The 23199-nt window shown below is 39.8% G+C and overlaps 1 protein-coding gene across 1 annotated transcript in view; it reads left to right on the forward strand.

The window, feature by feature from the left end:
• The first annotated feature begins 2960 nt into the window (after positions 1 to 2960).
• Positions 2961 to 23199, forward strand: part of atf6 (activating transcription factor 6) — a 31416-nt gene continuing 11177 nt past the window's right edge. Inside the window, exons 1-14 of the mRNA XM_077583743.1 lie at positions 2961 to 3167; positions 4702 to 4799; positions 4961 to 5039; positions 5234 to 5331; positions 6342 to 6465; positions 6719 to 6922; positions 8739 to 8896; positions 14939 to 15124; positions 15996 to 16087; positions 17334 to 17480; positions 19924 to 20019; positions 20138 to 20240; positions 20871 to 20941; positions 22062 to 22173. Coding sequence (XP_077439869.1) covers positions 3065 to 3167; positions 4702 to 4799; positions 4961 to 5039; positions 5234 to 5331; positions 6342 to 6465; positions 6719 to 6922; positions 8739 to 8896; positions 14939 to 15124; positions 15996 to 16087; positions 17334 to 17480; positions 19924 to 20019; positions 20138 to 20240; positions 20871 to 20941; positions 22062 to 22173 — 1671 coding nt within the window. The 5' untranslated portion in view covers positions 2961 to 3064. The remainder of the gene's footprint in view (positions 3168 to 4701; positions 4800 to 4960; positions 5040 to 5233; positions 5332 to 6341; positions 6466 to 6718; positions 6923 to 8738; positions 8897 to 14938; positions 15125 to 15995; positions 16088 to 17333; positions 17481 to 19923; positions 20020 to 20137; positions 20241 to 20870; positions 20942 to 22061; positions 22174 to 23199) is intronic.

Genomic DNA, 23199 nt, shown 5'->3' on the forward strand with positions numbered 1-23199 from the left:
CAAGTGGTTCAGAATTGTAGTGCGTTATATGGAGTTGTGTTTCTACTATTAAACCAATGCCTCTAACATATTCATTATATTCACATTCAAATATTTAAATGGGAGTATAATCACTTGACATAACATGAACTGACATATTAAATAAATAGCGATCATAACAGGATCACTTGGGACAAAAAGCGGTAGACCGTGCCACAGTCTTAACCTATTAAAGCACACTGGATTGGGTTAACCTGCTAATCCGCTGTCCATGTCTGGATATGAGGGGCTTTACACACAATCAATATGACTACCCAGAACCACCCCCCCCCCCCAACAGCCGCCATCACACACGCTATTACATCACCACTCAAATCAGACACCTGCGTATTATCAAACAGCATGCGAACACATGTTGCAGGCAATATTCTTGTTACATAGATTTACACGGGTGGGACAAAATATTGATATTGTGATTTTTTTATATAATTTTATTCAAATGGTTCATCCCAGTATTGATACAAAATCGTCAAATATCAATATTATGGCTGATCGTCCTTCAAGAAACTTGATGACGTTTTTCATCTTACATGCTAATGTGAATATCGGCAATCACCTAGCTATATATTGCATAAATCTGCTTCAACATTAGAAAATATGAATTCCAATCCATCTATGTCCTGGCTGCTCAGTGCCAAAACCTACAATAAGTTAACTGCAATAGCGAAACTACATGATACTAACTATACTATCACTATAACTTTACGTCTTTATGTGATGCTAAGTTTGTGGATATAGCTAATTTTCTACCATTATTTATCGGTAATGTTGGAAAAATAGTGTTATGAATTCGCGATGAATTTATTTCATGCATATCTTGGGTTTTCATGTTCAAAGTTCTCAAACAAAACTTGTAGCAGATGGCCGACTCTTAACGAGTGCTTCCTTCGCCATAACAAGTCAAACAAGATGATCTCCTGATCTGTCAAAATGCAGCAGACAGGATCCAATCCAGCGCGGAGTCAAGCAGACCACCTCAGGTTAATCTCTTCGCGACCTGAGATGTCCGCAAACTCGCAAAGGATTAACGTGGGTGTACACCTGCTTCAGATTTTTAACACACACCTTGAGGCACTGTTTCCCACTTTTTATTGAGCCAAGGCATGTCTTTTATATTGAACATTTGTCACACAGCACACCACCAATCAAAAATGCCACAAAAATATTATTGAAACAATATCTTGTGTCAATCTGCTCATAAATGTACGTGAAATCTTGGGTTCTATAACCTAAAGTTATATGAATGGCAACAAAATGGATAGGCAAGTTAATTATGTGCCTTTTGCCATCTTGTCAAAATTATATGTTGCTGTCTTTTGTGTTTTTTTACAATTCCAAACAAACCAGGCAGATTGTTATAGTCACATTTTGAAATCAAAACAATTCTCACAAATCAAATTACAACCTTCCTAAATACTGAAACATCATGAAAGAGTACACTGATGCTACAAAATGCTAAATTACAGAAAGTATAGCACAGTGCTGCTTGTATGTTCGGGCAAGCATTCATTTATTCACTACCAGATTGTGTAAGGGGCACCTGTCATCTATATGTTGAGGATTTGAAGGTGAGATGCTCCATGGCGTGAGTCTTAATTCAAACCACAAGTCACATGTCAGCAGCATAGACCTACTATATAAGCTTTAGCTTTGTGAGCGTTCATTCGTCTAATCCGCACCAACTCCAACACCAAGGCCACTTCGGAGTCAGACGTGTTCTCACAACAATGGAGCATCAGGGTAACAGGGTAGTTTACATGATCCTGTTTATCAGGCACATCAAGCGCTTCCTTGTCTCCAGGTCATGTGGCACTAAATCCCACCTCTCATCCCACTACCGTGTCCTCAATGGCTCGTGTGACCAAGAATTGAAAATGACAGTTTAGTAAAATACCTGAATGCCTTTATAAAGTAATGCCAAATGAGTCTGGAAATTCACTGTGAACCATTTTTTTTGCCAGACAGATTATGTATGGGTCAGAATGAGTCCAGATGTGCAGGAGCACAATAGTAATACGATATTACTGCTGCAGAGGACAGGGATTATTGTAATTATAAAACTGAACTATACATTTTGTCGCATTAGTTCATCCTGGAGATATTTTCAGCTGGAAATGTCTATTGGGCTGCATTGTTTGCAACATCAGGCACACAACCCAATTTAAAAGTAATTTAAAAGTTGCTTGAAGGTTTCACGGCAATATATGTTGCCCGTCACCCCTAAAAACTACAACAATAAATTATTACGGACTATTTTTACTGCTATTTGTTATTAACAAAACATTACGGTTTCTGGAAGCCATTCCAGTATTTGCCTTGTACCTAAATAAAGTGATATTATTGTGTGTGTTTTTAAATGAGCAAAATACTGTAGAGATAAGAGATAAGTAAATAGTAAATAATATCATTCAGTCCATTTTGTTGTAAACATTTTGTTTCTTATAAAATGTTTGACATTATTCATTTTTTTCTTCATTTGATTCACTTTTATTCTATTTTACTGATATATTACTAAATATGATAACTTATTGTACATTATCATGATATAAGTTATTAGGGTAGGACTAGATAAGTCCTTGTACTTCTTCCTACTCCCTTTGAACATTTAAATGATGACTTTACCAATACTGTTTTTACTGTTGTAATTATTTTCCTTTTAAATTGTTATTTTCTTTCTTTTACTTTTATTTTATATTTTGTATTGGATTTATATGTTCAATAAAACAAACCAAAAACCAAAACATAAATTTTGTTATTGTAAAATCCGGAAGGAAACACGTTAACCACGGTCGTTTTTCAGTTGCCAATGCAATCCCGCCGCCATGTGGTCAACGCGCGTCATAGCAGCGCGACCAGCCGATTGTCTCCTTTTGTCCCTCCGTGGATGCCGTAATTTCTTTAAAAGTCAGACGTGTAATTTTTGCGTCATGAGTAACACTTTTCTTCCGGTCGGTTTCGGTTGATGTACACAATTTGATATCACCGCGTTGCAATCTTTTGACATTAAACTTACTAATGAATTTGAATGGAAAAGTCGTCCAATTTAACGTTAGTTTTCGATAGCCATCAACCTAGTTACATGATGAACTCGGAAACGGGCTTCTCCATCGACCAGGGAGGGGAGTGGGGTAAGTTTTTCTCGACCTTCTTCGGAACTGTTAATTCTCACATACTAACCACTCGAACTATATACAAATCAACATGTGCTTTGTGATAGCATTTAATAAGTTTTAATGTAATATAAAAGCGGTGGTGTACCGTACCATGTTAGCCCGAGTTAGCATTAGCTAACTGGAAATGCGGCTATGATGTAATAGGTTGTACAGTATGTTCAAAAGCAGTAACAAACGAGCTCGTTCCAGAATAGAACTTTATATGACAAAATGAGTATTTAAATTGTTATTCAAATGTTATTGATAGTATCCTGCGACAAATTCACTGACATTTATGTGGTAATTAAGTTTAACGCTATTAGTATATTTGACGCGTAAACTGTTAGTAACTAAATACAAAATAAAAAAATGATTTTACACTTTAACGCTATTAGTATATTTGACGCGTAAACTGTTAGTAACTAAATACAAAATAAAAATGATTTTACACTTTCAAAGCTAAAGCGAAAGAAAAAAAAACTGATTATAATACGTTTCACACATAAAAGCAATCACTGGGTGCTAAGTTAAATATGCTCATAAAGTAGGCTTTATGTATACAGCAGGTACTTGCCTTTATATACGTCAGTGATTCTCACAAAGTGGGACATACAACAAGTTCAGTACATTTGCGCGGAGCAAATAATATATCCATTTTCGTGCAACAAATTTGAGTACTTTAAAAAAAAAATCCTTTACTAGTAGTAATTATGTTGAAAATGCACAATGTTACAGTGGCAGTAACAATATTAAATTTACATTTTAATAATTAACACCTGTCTTGATTTTGATGAACAATTAAACTTTGATGCTGGTACTTGTAATAGGATGTCATTCTGCATCGTTAACATTCTCAACTGCATATGCGATGTTTGGAGGTTGAAACAATATGAACATTTACATCATAAATGATAACAATTATGGGTATTGTATTGTCACATTATCACTAAGATGTGTAAATGAAGTAAAATCACAGATGTATAAGTGATGTAAACTTTATGATAACAGAAAATGCAAACTGCTTCCATGTAGCTGTTTTTATGGTATGTGAACTAGGGCTGGGTTAAAAAAGATATATCGATGTATCGAATGATATTCCTTTTCATAGCCCAATATCGATTCATAAAACCATGAATTGATACTTTTAATATGCCCCCCCCCCCCCAACATAAATTAATGTGCCATCTCGTGTCACAGGGAAATTTATTATTTATTTATTTATAGCTCAAATAAAATAAAACCCACTGAGAGGGACGCATGCTGAATACGATTCACTTTTCTCTAGTGTTTTCTCACATTGATCACTTTCATCCAAGTGAAAAAATTCAGTGCTGTGCAGTAAAAACACAGAATTTATTGTGTACTATTTACCATTATCTTTGATGACAGTATGAAGTGGTTCTATTTTCGCCACATAAGTAAATGCAAAACATTGCCTGCCTATATGTTATATAAACATTTCTTTGTGTCGTTCAACCTCTTAAATTCTACTTTTTTGTTCTTTCTTCAGACATCGGTCTTTTTGATGATCTCGAACCCCGGTGGGATGAACTTGAATGCCTGGCGGACGCAGACGATTTGCTCAAGGTCCTTGGGAACACAGACTTTGTGAGTAATGCTTATCTTCAAATTTAGGTTTCAAAAGACCTCAGTGCGAATAATGCAGCTGCATAACAGACAAAGCTGAACATTGCTCTCAATTTCAGTCTACAATATGTATGCAAGTGGAGTGCATTGCAATAAGAAACATGTCTTTTTTTGTATTTCAGACATGCGGAGGTCCAATCCTTGATTTTGATATTTCCATACCTGCATGGACTGAAGCCTGCTACACAGGCACAAGCACAGGTAGAGCATGCAAGAAACATACAAGACCTAATGTTAATGGGACTGTGTTGATTTAAATACAAGAAAAGTAGGTGCTTGGTGTTGACTCATTTAACTAATTAGTTAGAAAGTAGGCCTAACGAAGAAGTATGCCGGTTGCACACGCGCTTTGTTAACACAATGTCCTGTGTGTGTCTTTGTCCTTGTGCATCTAGACGGTGAGTTGAGCGTGCACTCTCTGTCACCCGCTCACACCTTGAGCTCCATCCCCTCCCCAACAGCTGCGTATTCATCGTCCCCGTACTCCTTACACGTAAGTCCAGCGCCTTCTTAGTTTTCTCCTTTTGACTTGTATTTTCAATGAAAATTATGACCCTCACTTCCCCCCCCCACCTTCTGTCCGATTTACATATGTGCACAAACCCAGATGGTACCCAATCATGGACAGATGCTCATGGCTGATAGACACCTACTGTATACAACAAACGCTTCACTCCTGCGAGACACTTTATTAGCAAAAGCTGTAAACACCTTGTCAACTTCGTATTTATGGTCCCTCTTGTGGATGTTGCCTCCTTATTGTTCCATTTAATACAAAAAGTGTTGACAGGTTTTGTCAAATTAGCATAATTTAAAGGGCAGATGTGTTCACACTGTCACAAGGAGCTGCTCCAAGGATGCAAAAAGGACCTTGTCTATTTTATTTACATTTCTAGAGGAAATTGACGTACAGTTGGTAGTCATTTTAGAGTGGCAAGGAAGGAACCATTCTTTGTAACGTGTCAAAATGGATGCCTTGATATGAGACGGTGGGAGTGGATTTGTCACAATCAACAAAGTGATAATAATGATAAAATTGTAATTTATATAGTAAAAAAAAAATACTAATATTCTGAATGTAATGAAAAATGTTGCACTATAAAAGTGACACTATTTTTGTGCTACAATGAACCCATTATAACACAAATTTAACGTTTTCGCCCAAGGCATTTGTCTTTTTATGATTTGCAAAAAAAAATGCATTGTCATTTTATTAATTATAATCTTCTCATGACCAGTTAATCATCAAGTCAAGTAGCTTTCCTGTTAATAGCGGCTGAGGGTGTGTATTAACTTGTACATAAAACACATTTTCTCCATTGAAATAAATTGAAATGCCATTACTGTAATTTATTTTCTATGGCTGCTTTTGGCTTGGAACTCAAAAGGGGCACTTGTAAAGTACCACTTCGTTACATTTTAGTGATCAAATAAGTCACTATAAACACATGACACGTGCGGGATGCTTTCTTTCCATATACTGAATGCACATTCTCCCTGCAGGATGAGGCCTTGTCTCCGCAGTCGCAGCTCTCCCCAGTGTCCGTGTACTCCTATTCCAGTGGGATTTCTGAAATCACGCCGCCGGCCAAGAAAGCGCCGAAGAGGACCAGCCAGACAGCACGAGGTGAGGTGGCCACCACCACCACCACAACTCTCAATTTAGTTGCATTTGGCTCTTTGTGTTCTGATAGATATCAGTGGTGACTTAATTTGAAAACAATGTTTGATTTGTGCGTTTTTCCTTCCTGATTGCCTTTAGTGGGGTGGGTATAACGGTTAAACCACATAAACAAAAATGATAGTAAAGCAGTATAAAATCACAGCATATATAATACCAATCATGTATTTTTATCTCCTTCCCTGGCACCCCAACACAGCCAAATCAGCACAGTCGAGCAACAGGCCCATTCAGATGAGCGCCAAAGTTTCCATCCAGCCCAAACCGGTGATTGCAGCTGTGCCCTTGGCTCACGCAGCTGCTCCCCTGCAGCCCAAGACAATCATCCTCCACCCCCTGCAGACCACCATGCTGCCTGTGGTCAAAGCAGCTCCTATCAACATCCAGCCAGCGCCCTCTCCGGGTATGAGCGATGACTTGCTACACTGTGCGGTTACATTTGATGGCGTCAGACAAATGTGTTTATCGCCTGAAAGCCACATCTGTTGCAGTGTTGTTTTACAACCAGCAGAGGGTACTGTTGGCTAACATTTAAAAGTGCCACATTAAATGATCAAATATTCATATAGACAGATTGTTAAATGAACTAAATTACTGTAATTTATCCTAGAATTTTTTAGAAGGTTTTATTTGTTCAAAAGCATTTTACAATATTCATCTATTCCATAAATAAATGTGTGATAAAACAAAAAAGAATTACACATCGCTAAATATTCTTGTTAGGTTGATCGAAGACAACATTTTCAGTAGATGTTGACGGTTGTTAAATATGCCTTGTGATTGGCTGGTGACTACTCCAAGGGTGCACCCCCTCCGTCACTCAAGTCAGCTGGGGTATATTCTAGCTCTAGCCTAATGAGGACAAAGGTATTAAAGGGTTAGGAACCCTAAAAAAATAAAAAATAAAATAAAATGGATGGATGATCTCAGGGCTGGAAACTGTCCTTCAAGGTTGACATTTTACTTTGACAACTTTTCATCTACTTTAGGCTGTCCGCTTCTTACCTTTTTTTATTTTATTTTATTTTTACAAACTTTAGTAGTAACAATAAAGAAAGTTAGCCCGGAGCCCAGGGATGGATTAAAGTATATTACAATCAGACAAAAATAAATAAATCGCTTGTACTTATCAGTTATTAGTCAACTTTCATTTCATTTCTCAGTGTATAATGCCTTCATGTTACTGATAGATGGTTTGGGTCTCTATGAAGGAGGTGCATACTGTTTATGTATCTACCCTATCTAGTTTCTTATCTATCGGTCTTCCCTTTTCAATGCTTTTCCCCATCCTGCTTTACCAAGCTGGTCCATAATGTGTTACATCTTTAACACCTCGGCCAATGTAAATACTTCTCATCCAAGTGGACGGCGTCCTGCTGAACCCTTCTTGCCTTTAATATGAACTTGACTCCTCCGCCGTCCACTTGGTAAGAGCCGAGGCTACAGATGGCCAAATCTGATACATCTTAAGCTTTGCACCCGAGACCAAAGTCTAAAGTTGCCTGATCTTTGTTTGAACATGTTCTCCTGATTATTCACAGAATCAAGCCATTTGCATCAATCATATGGGAGAAAAATGACAGTAATGTTTTCATTTTGTAGTCTGGCCTGGGCCGTAATGTGCTTCTTACAAATACAAAAAACTGGTCTCTTGAGGCTTTTATATTCAACGCCCTAATTTTGAAGCGTTTGGCACGACACTCGCGCTAATTAGCTGAGGTGGCTAACACTTGACTAGCTCTGACAGGCAGTTTCGTATTAAAAATCCCTGGGAATGATTCTTGGAAGTAGAATCCCTGTGGTGTTACCTCCTGTTTTAATGTGCTTTCTTTTCTATTGTGATATTGCTGGCTTACCCTCTTCTCATATCTTCTAACCTGCGTTTTTCAAACATGGCCACACATGCACATTTACCAAGACACCTCTCCACTTGGAATGTGGACGTTATTCCACCTGTAAACATAGTGAGGGCCGTTAAAAGATGAGAGGTTAATGGGGGTCACCAGTGGTGAGGGATGTTCTGTGCCATCTGCAGCCCCAGGCTATTTAATAACAGAACACTGATTATGGCTTGCTGCTTGAATTATCATATACCTGCACACAGCTTGTTGTATGAAATGGTGAACTCTCAAAAAGGCAACATATGGTGATGTTGGCTCAAATGTGTCATCTTTGTTAGCTTCTTACTTCATTGTAACCTGCGTGGTGTGTTTGTTTAGGCCAGCCCATCATGCTGTCACAACCAAGCCAGTTACTACAGATCAACACCCCCCAGGCTGTTACTGGCAACATGGTCGCCATGCCAGCCCTGGCCCAGGACAGGCCTGTCGTCGCGCCACCGGCGGTCATGCTTCAAAGCCCTTCTTCGGATGACGATGTGAGTTAATGGTTTCTACTGCGGTGGAGTGGAAATACTATGCTCAGTCCCTGACATAAGAGTGTCACATTTGCCACTTGTTGCTAGGTAAGAGTTCAATCAAAACTGCCTTAAATGCCAGCGAAAATAACGGCACACCCATTCGACCCCAACATAGAACTGTCAGCAACTGGAAGTCAGACAATCTCTGTCCATCCATTTTCCAGACTGCTAGTCCTCATTCAGGTCACGGGTGATTTGGAGCCCATCCCAACTGACTTTGACAAACAATCACTCACATTCACTCACCTATGGACAATAGTCTTCAAGGTCTTTAATTAAACTACCCATGGTTGTTTTTGGAGTATAGGAGGAAGCTGGAGTACACGTAAAAAGAAAACCTACACAAGCTCAGGGGGAACAAGTGAACTTGACGCAGAAAGGCAACAGAGATTCAAGCATGAACCTCAGAACTGTGAGGCAGAAGTGCTAACCACAAGTCCACTAGGCTGCCCACACGTACTCTAAGCCAGGACGTAAATTCCCGAAACAGCACAATAATGAGTGTAGGAACCATTGATTTATACACATTCATTTGGCAATAAAATCAGTACTCTGCATTATATTTAAAATATTGGAAAGAAAGAAAGAAAAACAGTGCAATTTATGTGGCTTCTATGTGACCCAAGGACTAATATAGTAACTTTTGGTCATGATTCGTATCTGGAATCTATCATTTAACACTTAACGATAACGTGTGTCGGTTAGGATGCTCCAACTAATGACGCCCTGCTGAACTACTGTGTTGCGGTCTAGAGTCTCCTGGCCTTTGTCGTTTTGCATACTCTCCGATATGCTCCGTCTGTGCAGTGACATGTACATCCTCCTCATTGTTTCTGTTTAAACTACATCTACAAATCTTGCTCTGCCTGTCCGGATTGTTTGCCTCTGTTACACAGAGCCTCGGTGTTGTTTCGGGCTGCGGTCCACGGCAGCGCCACTGCTCGCAATGGCTCGCTCTCGTCTGACCTTTGTGATGATTTGAGAAATGTTCTCACAGCTCTGTTTTTTGCACCTTTCTTGCTGGGTGATGGGTCTCCACATGCTGTGTTTGCTGTTTAACATGTTGCCAAACTGTTTCATTCAGCACTTGTCTAGAGAGCTCTTTGTGTGTTATTCGGAAGAAACAATCATTAGGGTAATGAATGTTATGGAATTTCAGAAATTATTACTTGAGAAAAGACGTTGTTTTTGAGTGGTTTATTATAGGCCAAATCAAAAAGATCATTAAAAAATGGTTAGAAGCCATTTGTGAACGTAAACTAGTCAAAGTTTCAAATAGGTCTGGTACTTTATTTGTTTAAAGTAGTTCAAAATCTGAACGGAGGCGGCTTGATTGTTGAAGTGGGTCGCACAGTCTACCTTTGGACATGTGGAATTGCAATTCATATCCCAATAAGGAACCAGTTCTGTCCCTCGACGAGACCCTTTACGCTATTCACCGTTTTTAGAACTTGACATCTTTAACTCATTCACTCCCAGCTATTTTCACAGAAGCAATGCCCTTCACTCCCGGCTGTTTTACTGGATTTTCACGGATTTTGCAAGGCCCACAGAACATTGTGTTGTATTGCTATAAAAACATGAAACCTACCAAAAGAAAGATTAAAGTCTCTTCTTTCATCAGGGGAAAAAAAAAGTATATTTCTATCTCTTTCCGTTTTGCAGCAATTAGCATTAGAATACAGCTAAGTTTCTTCATTATTCACAAATCTATTTAGATTATCAAAGCCTTCTATATGCTCTGGCATTAAAAAATAAAATAAAATAAAAACGTACAACATTTAGAATAGAACGTATTTGTACGTTTTTGGGAGCAAATTAGTTAAAGGGGAAGTCACTCCCCCCCCCAAAAAAATCTTGACAATAATATGTTCTGTGCAGCCCCCACTAGTCTAAATAAGGTATTTTGGTTAATTTTGCGTTGGGAATTTTGAGTTAAGCAGTAAAATCCAGCAGTTTTGATCAATATCAAAAGGCGGCCATTTTGCCACTTGCTGTTGAGTGAAAATGACATCACAGTTGCTCAGGTCTCAGATAACCAATCACAGCTCAGCTTCAGAAAACCTGTGAGCATTGGTCGTTGCCTGAGCCCTGAGAAACTAACTGTGATGTCATCTTAAGTCGACAGCATGGCAAAATGGCCGCTCCCTGAGATGGATAAAAACGGCAGAATTTTGCTGCATAACTCATATGCCACAAATATAATATTAATCAGGATGTCGTTTTAAGACTAGTGAGATATCATTATAACATATTTTTGTCAAGAAATGTTATAGGTTGACTTCCCCTTTAGATCAGATCCCCGCTTTGTTTATCTTAAGCATCACAAAAACTCATCACTGTTGACAATGAGCACCCAGAGATGGTGAAGGTCAACTAAAACAGCCTGTAAGTAGGTCACGTCGTTCTTGTTGAGAATCGGTTGAGCCGTGAAATGCAGCACAGTGGTGTACTATGTGGGCCGGGTCACATCTAACGTCACATGCCTGTTAAACATGGCCCGCCTGTGCCAGGTGTTAGCATCTGCTCTACGTGTGTTACTGTATTGGGACCTATAGTTAGGTTATATAATCCCGGGTGTTAAACGGCTGCCAACGATTACTTGCTTCAGACAGGTGTTGTGCAGGATGAAGCCTTGCGACAGCTGTAAACAGCCATCAGGGATTGGGGTCCCTGATATGTAATGCCGCTCCTGCACAGCCGGGGGATTTGGCTGCTCCAGAATGAAACAGCCTCCATAAATCTTCCATTGGCAGGATTAGGGGATTTAGAGGAGACCCCAGCAGTCTATTGGGTGGTGTAAATATTGATTGATTGATGTTCATTTTAGTGTGCTGCATTTGGATACATCTCCTTTTTAAACTGTTACTGTGAAAGCTTTTGAAATTTTTGCACTGCAAGTGCAAAATGATGTATTTTTAAGCGTTAGTGAAAGACAAACATTACTGAGTTAGTTACACAAAAGGAAGCATAATTTGGGGTAAGCAAGCAACCACATAAAAGCAATGTTTTGTTTGACGTAATTCGCCCAGAATGTGTGGAAATTGGATGCGTCTTCCCATCTTGCATAGCATTGTGTTTAAAACTTGGAAGAGGCCAGCACCAATTGTCACTGCTAAAGTCACCCAGATGCAAGAAAAATGCATAGATGATGCAGAGTTTTGTCATTGGGGGCATGGCATGACTCCTTCTTGTGACTGGCTCCAAGTAAGAAGAAGCTCCAAAATTGTATACTTTTCCAATGAAGGAATCAAGATAGGGTTACCGGTGAGATTGAGCCGAGTTGGACCAGATTTTGGTTGAGAGGCAGTGTAGCCAAAGGGCAAAAGGTGATTGAGTAGAGTTCGAACAAAATTGATCCATTTGTAATTTGCATGGTGCGCAAGATGAGTGTGGGCAAGCTAATTTTAGCTAATATTAAAGGATATACATACAATATTGGCTAATAGGTAACGTCTTTGTATAGTTTTTGTTTTTCAGTTCTGCAGGCTGACAGTCATCTTACTTTCATGCGCACCCAGGCCACCATGATCCTTGTTTATGACAAACCGTAGAGTTTGCGTCAACTTGTTAAATGAGGCCCATCCACTTATGATGGTTTAATCACACACTTCCTCCATAGGTAGCACTTCATCTGCACAATTGCATGACCGACTGACAGCTGGTAGCAGCTGGTCCCCTCTGCGGCCCTTTAAAAGGACAGCTAGAGCCATGTAATCCGCTCATGGGCAGACTTGATGTGTTTCTATGGTTTGCATGGTGCAGCGCGGGAACCAGTTCTCAGCAGCAAAAACGCAACCGCTGTTTTTGCCCTGCTCAGCCTCATTGTGGTGACGAGGTGACGTTCACCCCGCGCTCCACTCCCTGGTAACTGCGTAGTTGCGGCGTTCCCAGGCTCGCTCTGGTGGCACGACTCCCAGATCCAGGCTGGGAGACTTGAGGAGTTTCTCAGGAGACGCAACACAAATAAGAGGATTCAAATAACTTAATCACCACAAGGGCTATTCATCCAGAGATCTTAGAGACCCCATGGAATGTGTTTGTGTGTCTTAGTGTGGTAGTAGTTTAGTAGACTAGTTTTAATAAAGTTTTTAAGTAAGGTGCCATTGTGTGAAATGCCATCTCAAATACAGCAATGCAGGACTCTAAATGAATAAAGTCCCTAAAGATAATGTTTTGGGATTTCTTGATTAACTATATAACTTCAGTGTGAAAGAATTATCGTTAAAACAATCAAGGAAGCCTTAGGTCAAACACAAAACAATTTTTGACACACAACATATTTACACAGGAGAAAGTATTGGAGAATTCCAGCGTTATGGGAAAAAAAAAGGGTAGCCACTGTTATGAGGATGGAGGGGGGGGGGGGGGGGTTGCCAATCAATATAACGGTTACTTAATGTATCTCCCTGTGAAATGAAGATGTCTTATAAATTCAACACTAGAGAAGTGTCGTTAACAATCTTGGCAAATTTTAAGGACTAAAAATATTGCCAGGTATAAAAAAAAAATTAGGCTACAAAATCGTGACAAATCATGTGATTTTCAATTGCCAATGAAAAACCACTGCTACAATATAGAACAATGGATGTTTTTGTCCAACATCGTTATCATGCCTACACATAACTACATGTTTGAGCATATCTGCTTGAGTTGCTGATGGCTGTCGCAACCTTCCAAAGCGACCACGGCAGCACGGGAAAAAAATCCCCTCTTGGTTATGTACTCATGGCCGACAACGAGGCGCTCGAAAATGGCCACGCAAGCCTGAAATCCTGGCCCTATCAAGTCAGACTAAAAAAAAGAAAGAAAAAAACATTTGTCTTGCGCCTTTCTCTGGGGAAACGTGCACTCATGGCAGACAACGAGGCACTCTGAAGTGGCCACGCCCAGGAAAAACAAAAGTTATAATTTAATCTTGTGATGCGCACTGAAGTGGTGAGAGGTATGCTGAAATCTTATCATTTACAAAAAAACAAAGAAAAAGCACGAGGTAGCTGTTTGAAGTTGATTTGAGTCCAACTTTTTAGCAATTTTTTCCCCCTGAATGTTCAAATGTAGCTAAACTTCTTCAATCATTTATCAGAGGAATTTGGTGTGTCTCTAATAGGAAATCATTTCTCAAAAGAATGACACGCTCCATAAACACGTCCTTCCTCACAAGCCCTCAAAACATCTTGAAGTAAATATTTTTCAACAGAAGCCTTTTCGCGTGCACTTAAGGAGTCTTTGGGGTGTGAAGTAGGTACAGGGGTGTCGTGAACACACTGACAGATGTGTCGAAAATTTCTATTTAAGACTTGCCATCATTTGTACTAAACAAGAATGCAACCCTGGCCTCTTTTTTCCTTCATTTGATTTTTTCTCTCTCGTGTTTCTTTTTACTGGCGCTCTGGTTTCTGTCTTTCACTCCAGCTTTCTGCTCTTGTCACTCCTCTTTTGTCACACTTTTTGACCACAAACAGCCAGAAGATGAATAATGTAATGGAACATTTAACACAATGGGATGAAACGTGGCATGAATGCTTTTTTGGGTTGGTCCAAATAATTGTCAACATTTGTACATTTGTGATCAAAAGTTGCTTCAATGTTTAGAATGAGTAGGATGTTTGCTCTGGACACTTTGGTTTCTTCTTTTTTTTTTCCCTCCATTACAGTAATACAGAAAATACTGCCACAACAAATAAGCTGCACTGCGAAATTGTGGCTTTCTATTTGGATAATATGTAAGACTGGGGACATTCATCACAGCAATGAAAAGCTTCGGTATTTAGAACATGTATAAACATGATGTCACACCAGTGCAAAGAGCTCAGCAAGTGGCTCGTGTGGGCATTAATTGCATTCTCACACCACAGCCGCCCCATGTGTCTTGTTTGGATAGGTGCTCCCCAAACGCATCCAGATGTGATGAATCCTGTGACATGAGTCATAATCGTGTGTGTTGTTCTTTTCTTCTCCCACCCCTTGTTCCTGTCCGTCTCACTTTTCTGGCCTCAGTCAAAGTTTTCCCAGAGGCAGCAACGCATGATAAAGAACCGCGAGTCTGCATCCCTGTCGCGGAAAAAGAAGAAAGAGTATCTGCTGTCACTGGAAGTGCGGCTGAAAATGGCGCTGTCTGAGAACGTGGTGCTCAAAAGCGAGAACGGCAGCCTCAAGAGGCAACTGGAAGGCCTGCGGAGTGAGGTGAGCGGCGAGATATCGCCGAGCTAATGTCCAAAGCAAGGCGATGGCAAGACTAGGCATTAGCCAGTTTTGACCCAAAAAAAAGGAATTGAAAGTAATTTGTGTTTGGGGAGTAAATATAAAAAGCAGGGATGTGATTTTTCCGCTAATTCGCGGAATTCCGCTTTTTTTTATCTCCCCCCCAAAAAAAATCAGATTTTTTTTTTTTTTTTTTTTAGTAGTTCATTGTGTATGCACATGACTCCGACAGATAACATCTTCTGCTATAACAAAGACATTTGTGGTATGCTCTAATATGAGTTACTTTTCATTTGGTCATGATACAATTATTTGTTCATGAAATTTGTACTCTTCAACATTATGTGTTAACTTAGTAATCACATTAGTTAGATATGATGATATTCTCAGTGATAGTTTTTAAAAGCAAAGGCAGTCCAATGTTTTTTAATGTGACTGATTTTGAGTTGACTAAAACTGCCATTTTATATGGGATAGTTCAATATACATTGAAAATTTATGCTGTTGTTTTGTCTATTTCTTTGTCATGTGAGTGCATTGAAAGTACTTAAAAACACGGAAAACCCATGAGCTCCCCTTGTCCCCCCACCAGGGCGCTGCCCTGGACCTAGCTGGGTGCCAGCGGCCCACAGACCCCCGGCTAAATTTTCAGATAATTTCACTTTGGTCAAATCACATCCCTGAAAAAGGCGTCAGAAAATCTTCAAGTAATGTACAGATACCTAAAAAATGTACTCAAGTACTTTCCAACACTGGGAAAAAGTCACAAATGTATGCACAAAATGGCGTCATACACAATTAGCCTTAGACATGCCGTTTGAATTAAATTTCTTTATTTCTTCCCCCCCTGCAGAATTCCGTGCTAAAGGCAACGACTCCCAAGAGACGAGCTGTGTGCCTCATGGCAGTCCTGGTCTTCCTCGTGCTAAACGTCGGACCCATAAGGTAATACTCGAGTAGACGTTTGTGGGTGTCTTTATTTTAAGAGAAATTGTTGGCAGTTACTGTAAAAGCAATATGACTGCTATGTCAAAATTTACAGTGGACTCACAAGAGGAAATAAATGGGAATCCCGATGATTCACTGTGGGACTCCTGCCTGTCATGTTAGACATTATCCAAAGGCTAATTGAAAACAGTACAAACTAGTTCCTTTTGTATCACTCTGTTGACAGTTTGTCAAATCACTGGCCAACTTTAGGTTTAGCAAAGACTTTGCCGTGATTACAGTAACGCGGTTGATGCAGACAATGTGTTGCAATGAATCCATGAACTGCAAGAATTTAGTGGTCCATCCTTGAGTAAAGACTGTTCTCTGAAGAAAATAAATGTTCATTTAGTCATCTTTGCAATCATTTCTCTGATGTTCTCTCCAGAGTTTATAGGACTTTGTGACTAATAGGTGAATAAACCTCAGAACAACCCTGGTGAGGTTTGATGGGATGTAAACATTTACCCGGCGTGACCGTTAGAACAAAACATGTCACGCTCAACGAGTGGTGTAAAATACATACGCGGCCATTCCTTTTCATCCCCGCATTCACTATTACCACATCTGACAAATTAAGACAGGTTATATAAAAGAGCTCAATTCGGCCCAGTTTGCAAATGCTGGGATTTTTTTTTTTTATTCCAAGTATAACAACAGACTCTCTGATGTCATGTTATAAAAATGTTTGTTTTCTCCTAGGGAGGACGTCCTCCACAAGGGATGTGAGTTGGATTTGTTGACTTTGATAAGCTTGACTGTGTTCGGAATGTGCGCTGGATCTAAGATTGAGTTGGGGAGCTTTTACATATAAAAACGTGGTTCTTTTGTTGCTTTTGTGATGCGCTTTGTAGCTGAGACTTCACTTGAGTGTCAGTGCCTGCTTGTGTTGGTGCGTTTTTATAGAATAAGAAATACAAAACATGCCCACTTTTGACATGCCAAATTCCTTTTTGAAATGGAAAATGAAAATGCCACCTGGTGTTGTAAAAGCATTGAAGGACACCGCCTGGGCTCTTCAGTGTGCTTTGGATCGCACAGACTAGATCAGAGTTCACTGTTGAACTTTGTGGCTAAAAAAAAAAAAAAAAAAAACCTCTGTGCACAGGATGAGGGCCACTTGGAATTTCCTTTTTCTTTCCATCATCCCAAGTGTCCTAATTTCTCCTCATTCTCTCTTTCCCCTCATGTCTGCCTTCATCAGTCAGCTCCAGGGCAACTCTGATTCCGGGCTGGAGGTTGTGAACGTGCAGCACAGCAGACACCTGTTAGGTTTCTCTTCGGAAACAGACAGCAATGCCGTGGCGGGCCCCGAGCCTGCTGGAAACGACAGCGTCGAGATGGCTGACAGGTAACGTGCTCGACACCCCAGCATGGCGTGGCCCAGGATGCACCTGCGCTTAGAGCCTGGGCTGGGCTGGTACCAGCTTATTACGACATGCGTAAACACGAGCGCGAGGGGCTCTTTGAGTTGTATCCAAACGTCTGCCTTCAAATATCCCTTGAGCTTTGCTTTGAGTAACAAGGTGGGAAATTGGGGTCAGGCCATGTTTGACATCCAGTTTTATATCACTAGTAACAGCTTATTTTTCCAAGGGCTTATGTATTTTTCTTTCTATTTTAAAAGTAATCGAGGCCCATCAAGTCTTCATTTGTAAATTGCACGAATGACATTCTTATTTGGTACATTACCTGCACCCCCCATGACCTGAAAATGACGTTTTGCAATGTGGTTAGAGTCCACAGTATTGGCAGCCTGTGTTTTGTCAGATATACATGAGCACTATGTCACTTGTTAATACAAGCCAGTCACCTGTAGTATCAGCTTTCTTTAAACCAATGCAGGGAGGAAGGAACACATTAGCATTTTTAAAAGGCGGTGACAGTGCCAAATGCTTGCAGAGAGGATGATTGGGGGGTGGTGGGGGGGTATTGCAACCTAATCTGGGGGTCTGCCTAAATTGGAAGCTGTGTGCGCAGAAAGGTTAATATGGGCCCCTCAGCAAGCGTCATGATCAGGACCCTGTGGTCTGGCATGTTGTCGAACATAACTTTTTCCAGGACCTTGAGAGAGTTGGCCAAGGTTGAGGGGGATTTCTTTGGTGGCCCACGTTTTGGTAACGAGTGCCCTTGCCGGTGGGCTCCAAGTGTAGACACGCCACGTAAGCAGTGTGCAAGCAATTACAGCAACTCCCTTCCTTCATAAGTTATATTAACAGTATATGTTGACACATATTAACTTCTGATTTTGTCATTTGGTGGCTGTAAAAGACTTGTATAGAAACCATATTTATCACCCAGCTGGTTACATTTTTGTAAGTCCAGGTGGTCAACCTAAAAAGGTAATGTACAGGAATTAGTCTGGCGTCACTTGGCAGTGGCAACTTTCTAAAGCAGGAAACTTTGTTTTGGTTTTTGTATTTTTTTAACTGCATCGTTCTGACTTTTAAAATATAAGAGACCCAAAGCATACTTAGATATTAACAAAAATACATTTAATAGCTATAAACTGTGAACAACTATAGCTTTACATACAAAACAGTGTGAAATAAATATAAATGACTAATGAGGTGGATAAATGAACATTTAAAATCACTTTTACCTTTATCGAAGACTGTTTTTGATATAAGGTCTTGAATGTTAATGGGTTTCTTACCTGCTTGCGCTCAGAACATGCTGTTGTAAGGTTTTAACTAGCGATGTTCAAAACCACATTTTTCCCCAGTTACCAGTACGACGAGTACTAAGTACAGATACCACTAGTACTTTTGTTACAAAACATTTCCCCCAAAAACAATGACAAATAATTTTAAAGAAAGGCCTATATATCCCAATATAGCATTTTCCTTAAAATTGCGTGAAATTAATGTCAATTTTATATTCTCCTCATTTCTATTTGAATGAGTCCTATTAGGGATTCGTATTCCCGATCATTTTATCAGCTCGATACCACGACTTCCCCCATCCCTAGTTTTAACAGATGGCAAAGCGTATTCAACATTGCGAGCTTTTATTTGAACAATAGCACTATATGTGGCCTGACTCAGAGACAGGGTGCTGAAATATGCCTTTTTTTTCTGTCTTTTGACAGAATTTGTTACGCAGATGGCTTATTGCCTTGAGTTGTTAACAAAAGCTTGCTTTGTGGAATATGTTTTGCCATCTGTTTAACCTTTTATTCCGAATTTATGATACGCTTTGGATGAATGTGTATCGATTCCAGGAAATTAAAGTCACAACTTTATTCAAATACGAAAACCAAGCGGATATATAAATTGATGCAAACTGAATCATACCTAAATCCAGGCCATACAAAAATCGAAGTTCCACTGTACAAGTAAAGTGGGACGGAATAAGTTTGGTCACGGAACAAATTCAACCGAACCCATATTGTTGGATACATACCTTTTTATCAGCCATGTTTCTATTGCCATATGCTCAAACTGTGTTGACTGACAGAAGCCTTACAGTCACTACACATGGCTTCCATTAGAATTTAATCAATGCATTAAAAAAATAAAAATAAATTCACACTTGTGCCCAGATTGAAGCCAAGTCTATCTGTCTTTGGCTTTTCTTTTGCCCACTCGTCATGGGTGTTTGCAGACGCAAGGCAGGCGGCCATGTTGGCTCTCCCTTTGGACTGAAAGCGTGTTCTTAATGAGAAGAACATTTTCAACAGATCATTAAAGCGAATGTGAAATTCTCACATGCACATTTCCGAGCCTTTCAACATGTTTTCGGCTCTCATCAATGTTCTCTTGGCCTCCTGTCATCCGTTTGTGGCGCTGCAGTGCTGAGGACAAGGCCCTGATGGTGGTGAAGGAACTTAACTTCCTCAGGCAGCAGCCCCCATGCCTGCCGCCTGTTAATCGCACCAAGTGTATTGAGTGAGTATGAAAGTTCTTCAAGCATGACTTACTGTTTTTACTCACCCACAATAGATAATAAATAGCTTTGTAGTTCAGGAAAAAAAGTGTTTAAATGTGTGCTGACTTTGATCGACAGGCTGGCCCACAAGTTGAGGGGGTGGGTCCACCGGCACGACTTGCAGCTGACCAAATCAAGGCGCATGAGTAACAGCCACCTCAGACCCTCCAGCAGCATTCTGGCAAGTCCCATCAGCTCGTTCTGAGTTGTTTTTTTTTGCCATGTATACATCTTTAGATATTATTTCTGACCTTATAACTAAGTAAGCACAATCATCATGAAGGTCTTTGTTTGCAAAGGAAAGACTCTCTTTTCACCACAGTTTTACATCCGCGCACACCTCTGTCATTTTTGTCCTCTCATTCCTTCTTTTTGATCTGAATTTAATCCGGCAACCATGAGAAAGTAAATACAACACTCAGAGGGGATCTGTGGAATTAGTACAGTCCCCCACCTCTCTGCGAACCCCCCACCCCCCCGTCCTTTTTTCAATGTCCATCTGGGTAGCTCTAACTAACTACACAGGTACTGTAATTTTGGTATGGTATGTAATACACATGTAGATGTTTTTTTTGTTTTTGTTTTTTTATCGCCTGTATAGTTAATTTACGGTCTTGTCTGAATTTGGTTGTGTCTTCATTAGTTTTGAAGTTCTAATAAATAAATAAAAAATAGGCTAGGCATGTTTTCTTAAAAATCAGCCGCCCTAACCATTAGACTTAATCGGGAAGTTTGACTTTGACAGCCGGCCAATGTTATTGTTGTTAATGGGTGGTACTATACTGAGACCATGTTTTAAATTTTCCAACAGAAAACTGAACAGAAGGATGTCAAGAGCTCCCAAATTGTGACTGTTCCATATACAAAAACTGCCAAAGGAAAGTGAGTAATTGTGTCATTTATTTTCAGAAGGTTCATTTTTATTATACCAGCAATGTATGCTTAATTTATAGAAGCAGTTCTAGGCTCCCCTTACAGTTAATGAAGTTTAATTTGCTTTTAGGTCACTGCAGTAAATATAGCTCAACAGTGTTAAAGTTGCATTTATCAGCTAACGCTAACAAATGTTGTCTGGTACACAATATGGGTAGCTTTAAAAGGCTTAAGTGGGAGGTGAGCGGGGGGGGGGGGGGGGGGACAACTTAGAAGACGAAGAAAAAAAAATCCACCTGAAAAATACACATTTTCCATGACACAACACCCATTACATAAAGCAACTGTTCATATAACAGCATTTGACTTAAGTGGCTCTTTAAATGGAACCCTAATGGGAGGTAAAATTTCATCTCCTTTTTTGGAAATTGTCCCCCTTCTTGCTTTTTTACAGTTTAATGAAGCACAGATTGTAAAGGATGACCCCAGTACTTGACTTCAGAGTTTTGGCTCTCAAAACCTTTTCTGCTGAGCTGCACTCACATCAGACAGATGGAGTCAATAGGTTTTGTTGGCCCCCTATAGTTTTTTTCCCCTCCTTGGCTAGGAAATATGAAGGACGAAGGGGAAACGATTTTAACAGGTCTAGCGGTCTAGGGTCAAGTATGAGTTTTTTTTCTTCTCTCTCGTTCTCTTTCTGATTCATATTGTAGGCAGAGGACTTTATAGATTTGCATGAAATCTAAAAAAAAAAAAAAGGTAATATAGGCAATTCGATGATCATTTTTCCTTTTAGATTTGGGTAACATTTCAAATGAAAACTCCAAAGTCGACTCAAATCTAATTTAGGTAGAGAAACTCATCAAGCTGTCAACAAAATGCTTTGGTTTGAAGGAGAACCATTATAATTTCCCCCCCAGAAATAAAACGGTTCCCAGGTGTCATTGACATCAAAGCACTAGGCAAAAGCAACTATTTTCTATAGCTACATTGAAATCAGCTGCATTATTAGTATTTTTGTCTCCATTTTGTTTTCAATGTATATGCCGCCATCTGTCCTATTGAATGGAATAATGTGGAAAGGCCTACAGTATTGCCATCTTTCTGATCTCATATTTTTGTTTCCAAGGACCCCTGGCAGTGAGCTGCAGGTGTACGACAGACCCCCTCACACGTACAGTGACTTCTTTGCCGAGATGAACCGGCGAGGCGACACCTTCTACGTCGTGTCTTTCCGCAGGGTAAGTTTAGACGTGTAGCCTTACAAAACCGAATCTGACATATTGACACTCGTCATGTAAAAAATAGTCCATAAAAGTTTCACTGCTCGACACTGATTATCCGAAAAAAAACTTTTTAAATTTGGCTTTTCCTGTAAACTGTCCACTGACTAAGAAAATAGGGCCTAGCGAATGAATCATAAATAGTGAGTAATAGGTCTGTTCCTTAACATGAAAATTTAATGCGAGTCCACAGTGGCGGATAGGATAATGTTCACACGCCCAAGGGTGTAACTAACTACCCCTATCCAGTCCTTTTTTCCCCCAGCCCATTTACAATCATGAAATGCATGTTTTATGGTTTTATGCATGACTACATGTCATTTTTCATCTCCTCTGCCTTTCTTCATTAGGCTTATTTACCTCAGTTGAGACAAGAGGTCTGTTTTTTATTTTCTTTCGCCTGACATGGTTAATACTGGACATCACTCTCAATAAAAGGTCTTTGATCACTTGGGTTTTAATGTTGCTCTTCCCAGAGGGTACTCATAGAGGCCCTGATGTAACATTGTGCCAAGCAAATGCAACAGGTTTCCGTTAGTTGTCGTTTTTCATTTGAATTTTATGCATCTAATGTTTTGAAACAAAAATATTACTAACCTACAAAAAAAAAGGTTAGTGGTCTCTATCACGTTCAGTTGGTCCATTTGCAGCTTGCTGTCGTAGCTCAATGGGAGTCTCAACTCAAGTGGTCGAAGATTTAGACTCTTTGTCACCAAGATCTGTAAACAAAGCCTGAATTGATACATCGTGTATGTCATATTAGTCCTGGTTCACTTACATTCACACTGACATTTTTAACATTGAAAGAGTTGTCAAAAAGGACAACATAATTAGGCAGTTTGTGGTGTACTGTTTTGAGACACCTTTTTTAATATTCAGACCAATGAAGTAAAATTGGAGCATTTGCCCGAGCACACCTGATGCATCTGTCGCGGCACATTTATAATGCAATAATCCGCATGGTTTAAATCAGCCCGCTCTATT

The sequence above is a fragment of the Vanacampus margaritifer genome, chromosome 13 (assembly GCF_051991255.1).
Source record: "Vanacampus margaritifer isolate UIUO_Vmar chromosome 13, RoL_Vmar_1.0, whole genome shotgun sequence".
Lineage (NCBI taxonomy): Eukaryota > Metazoa > Chordata > Actinopteri > Syngnathiformes > Syngnathidae > Vanacampus > Vanacampus margaritifer.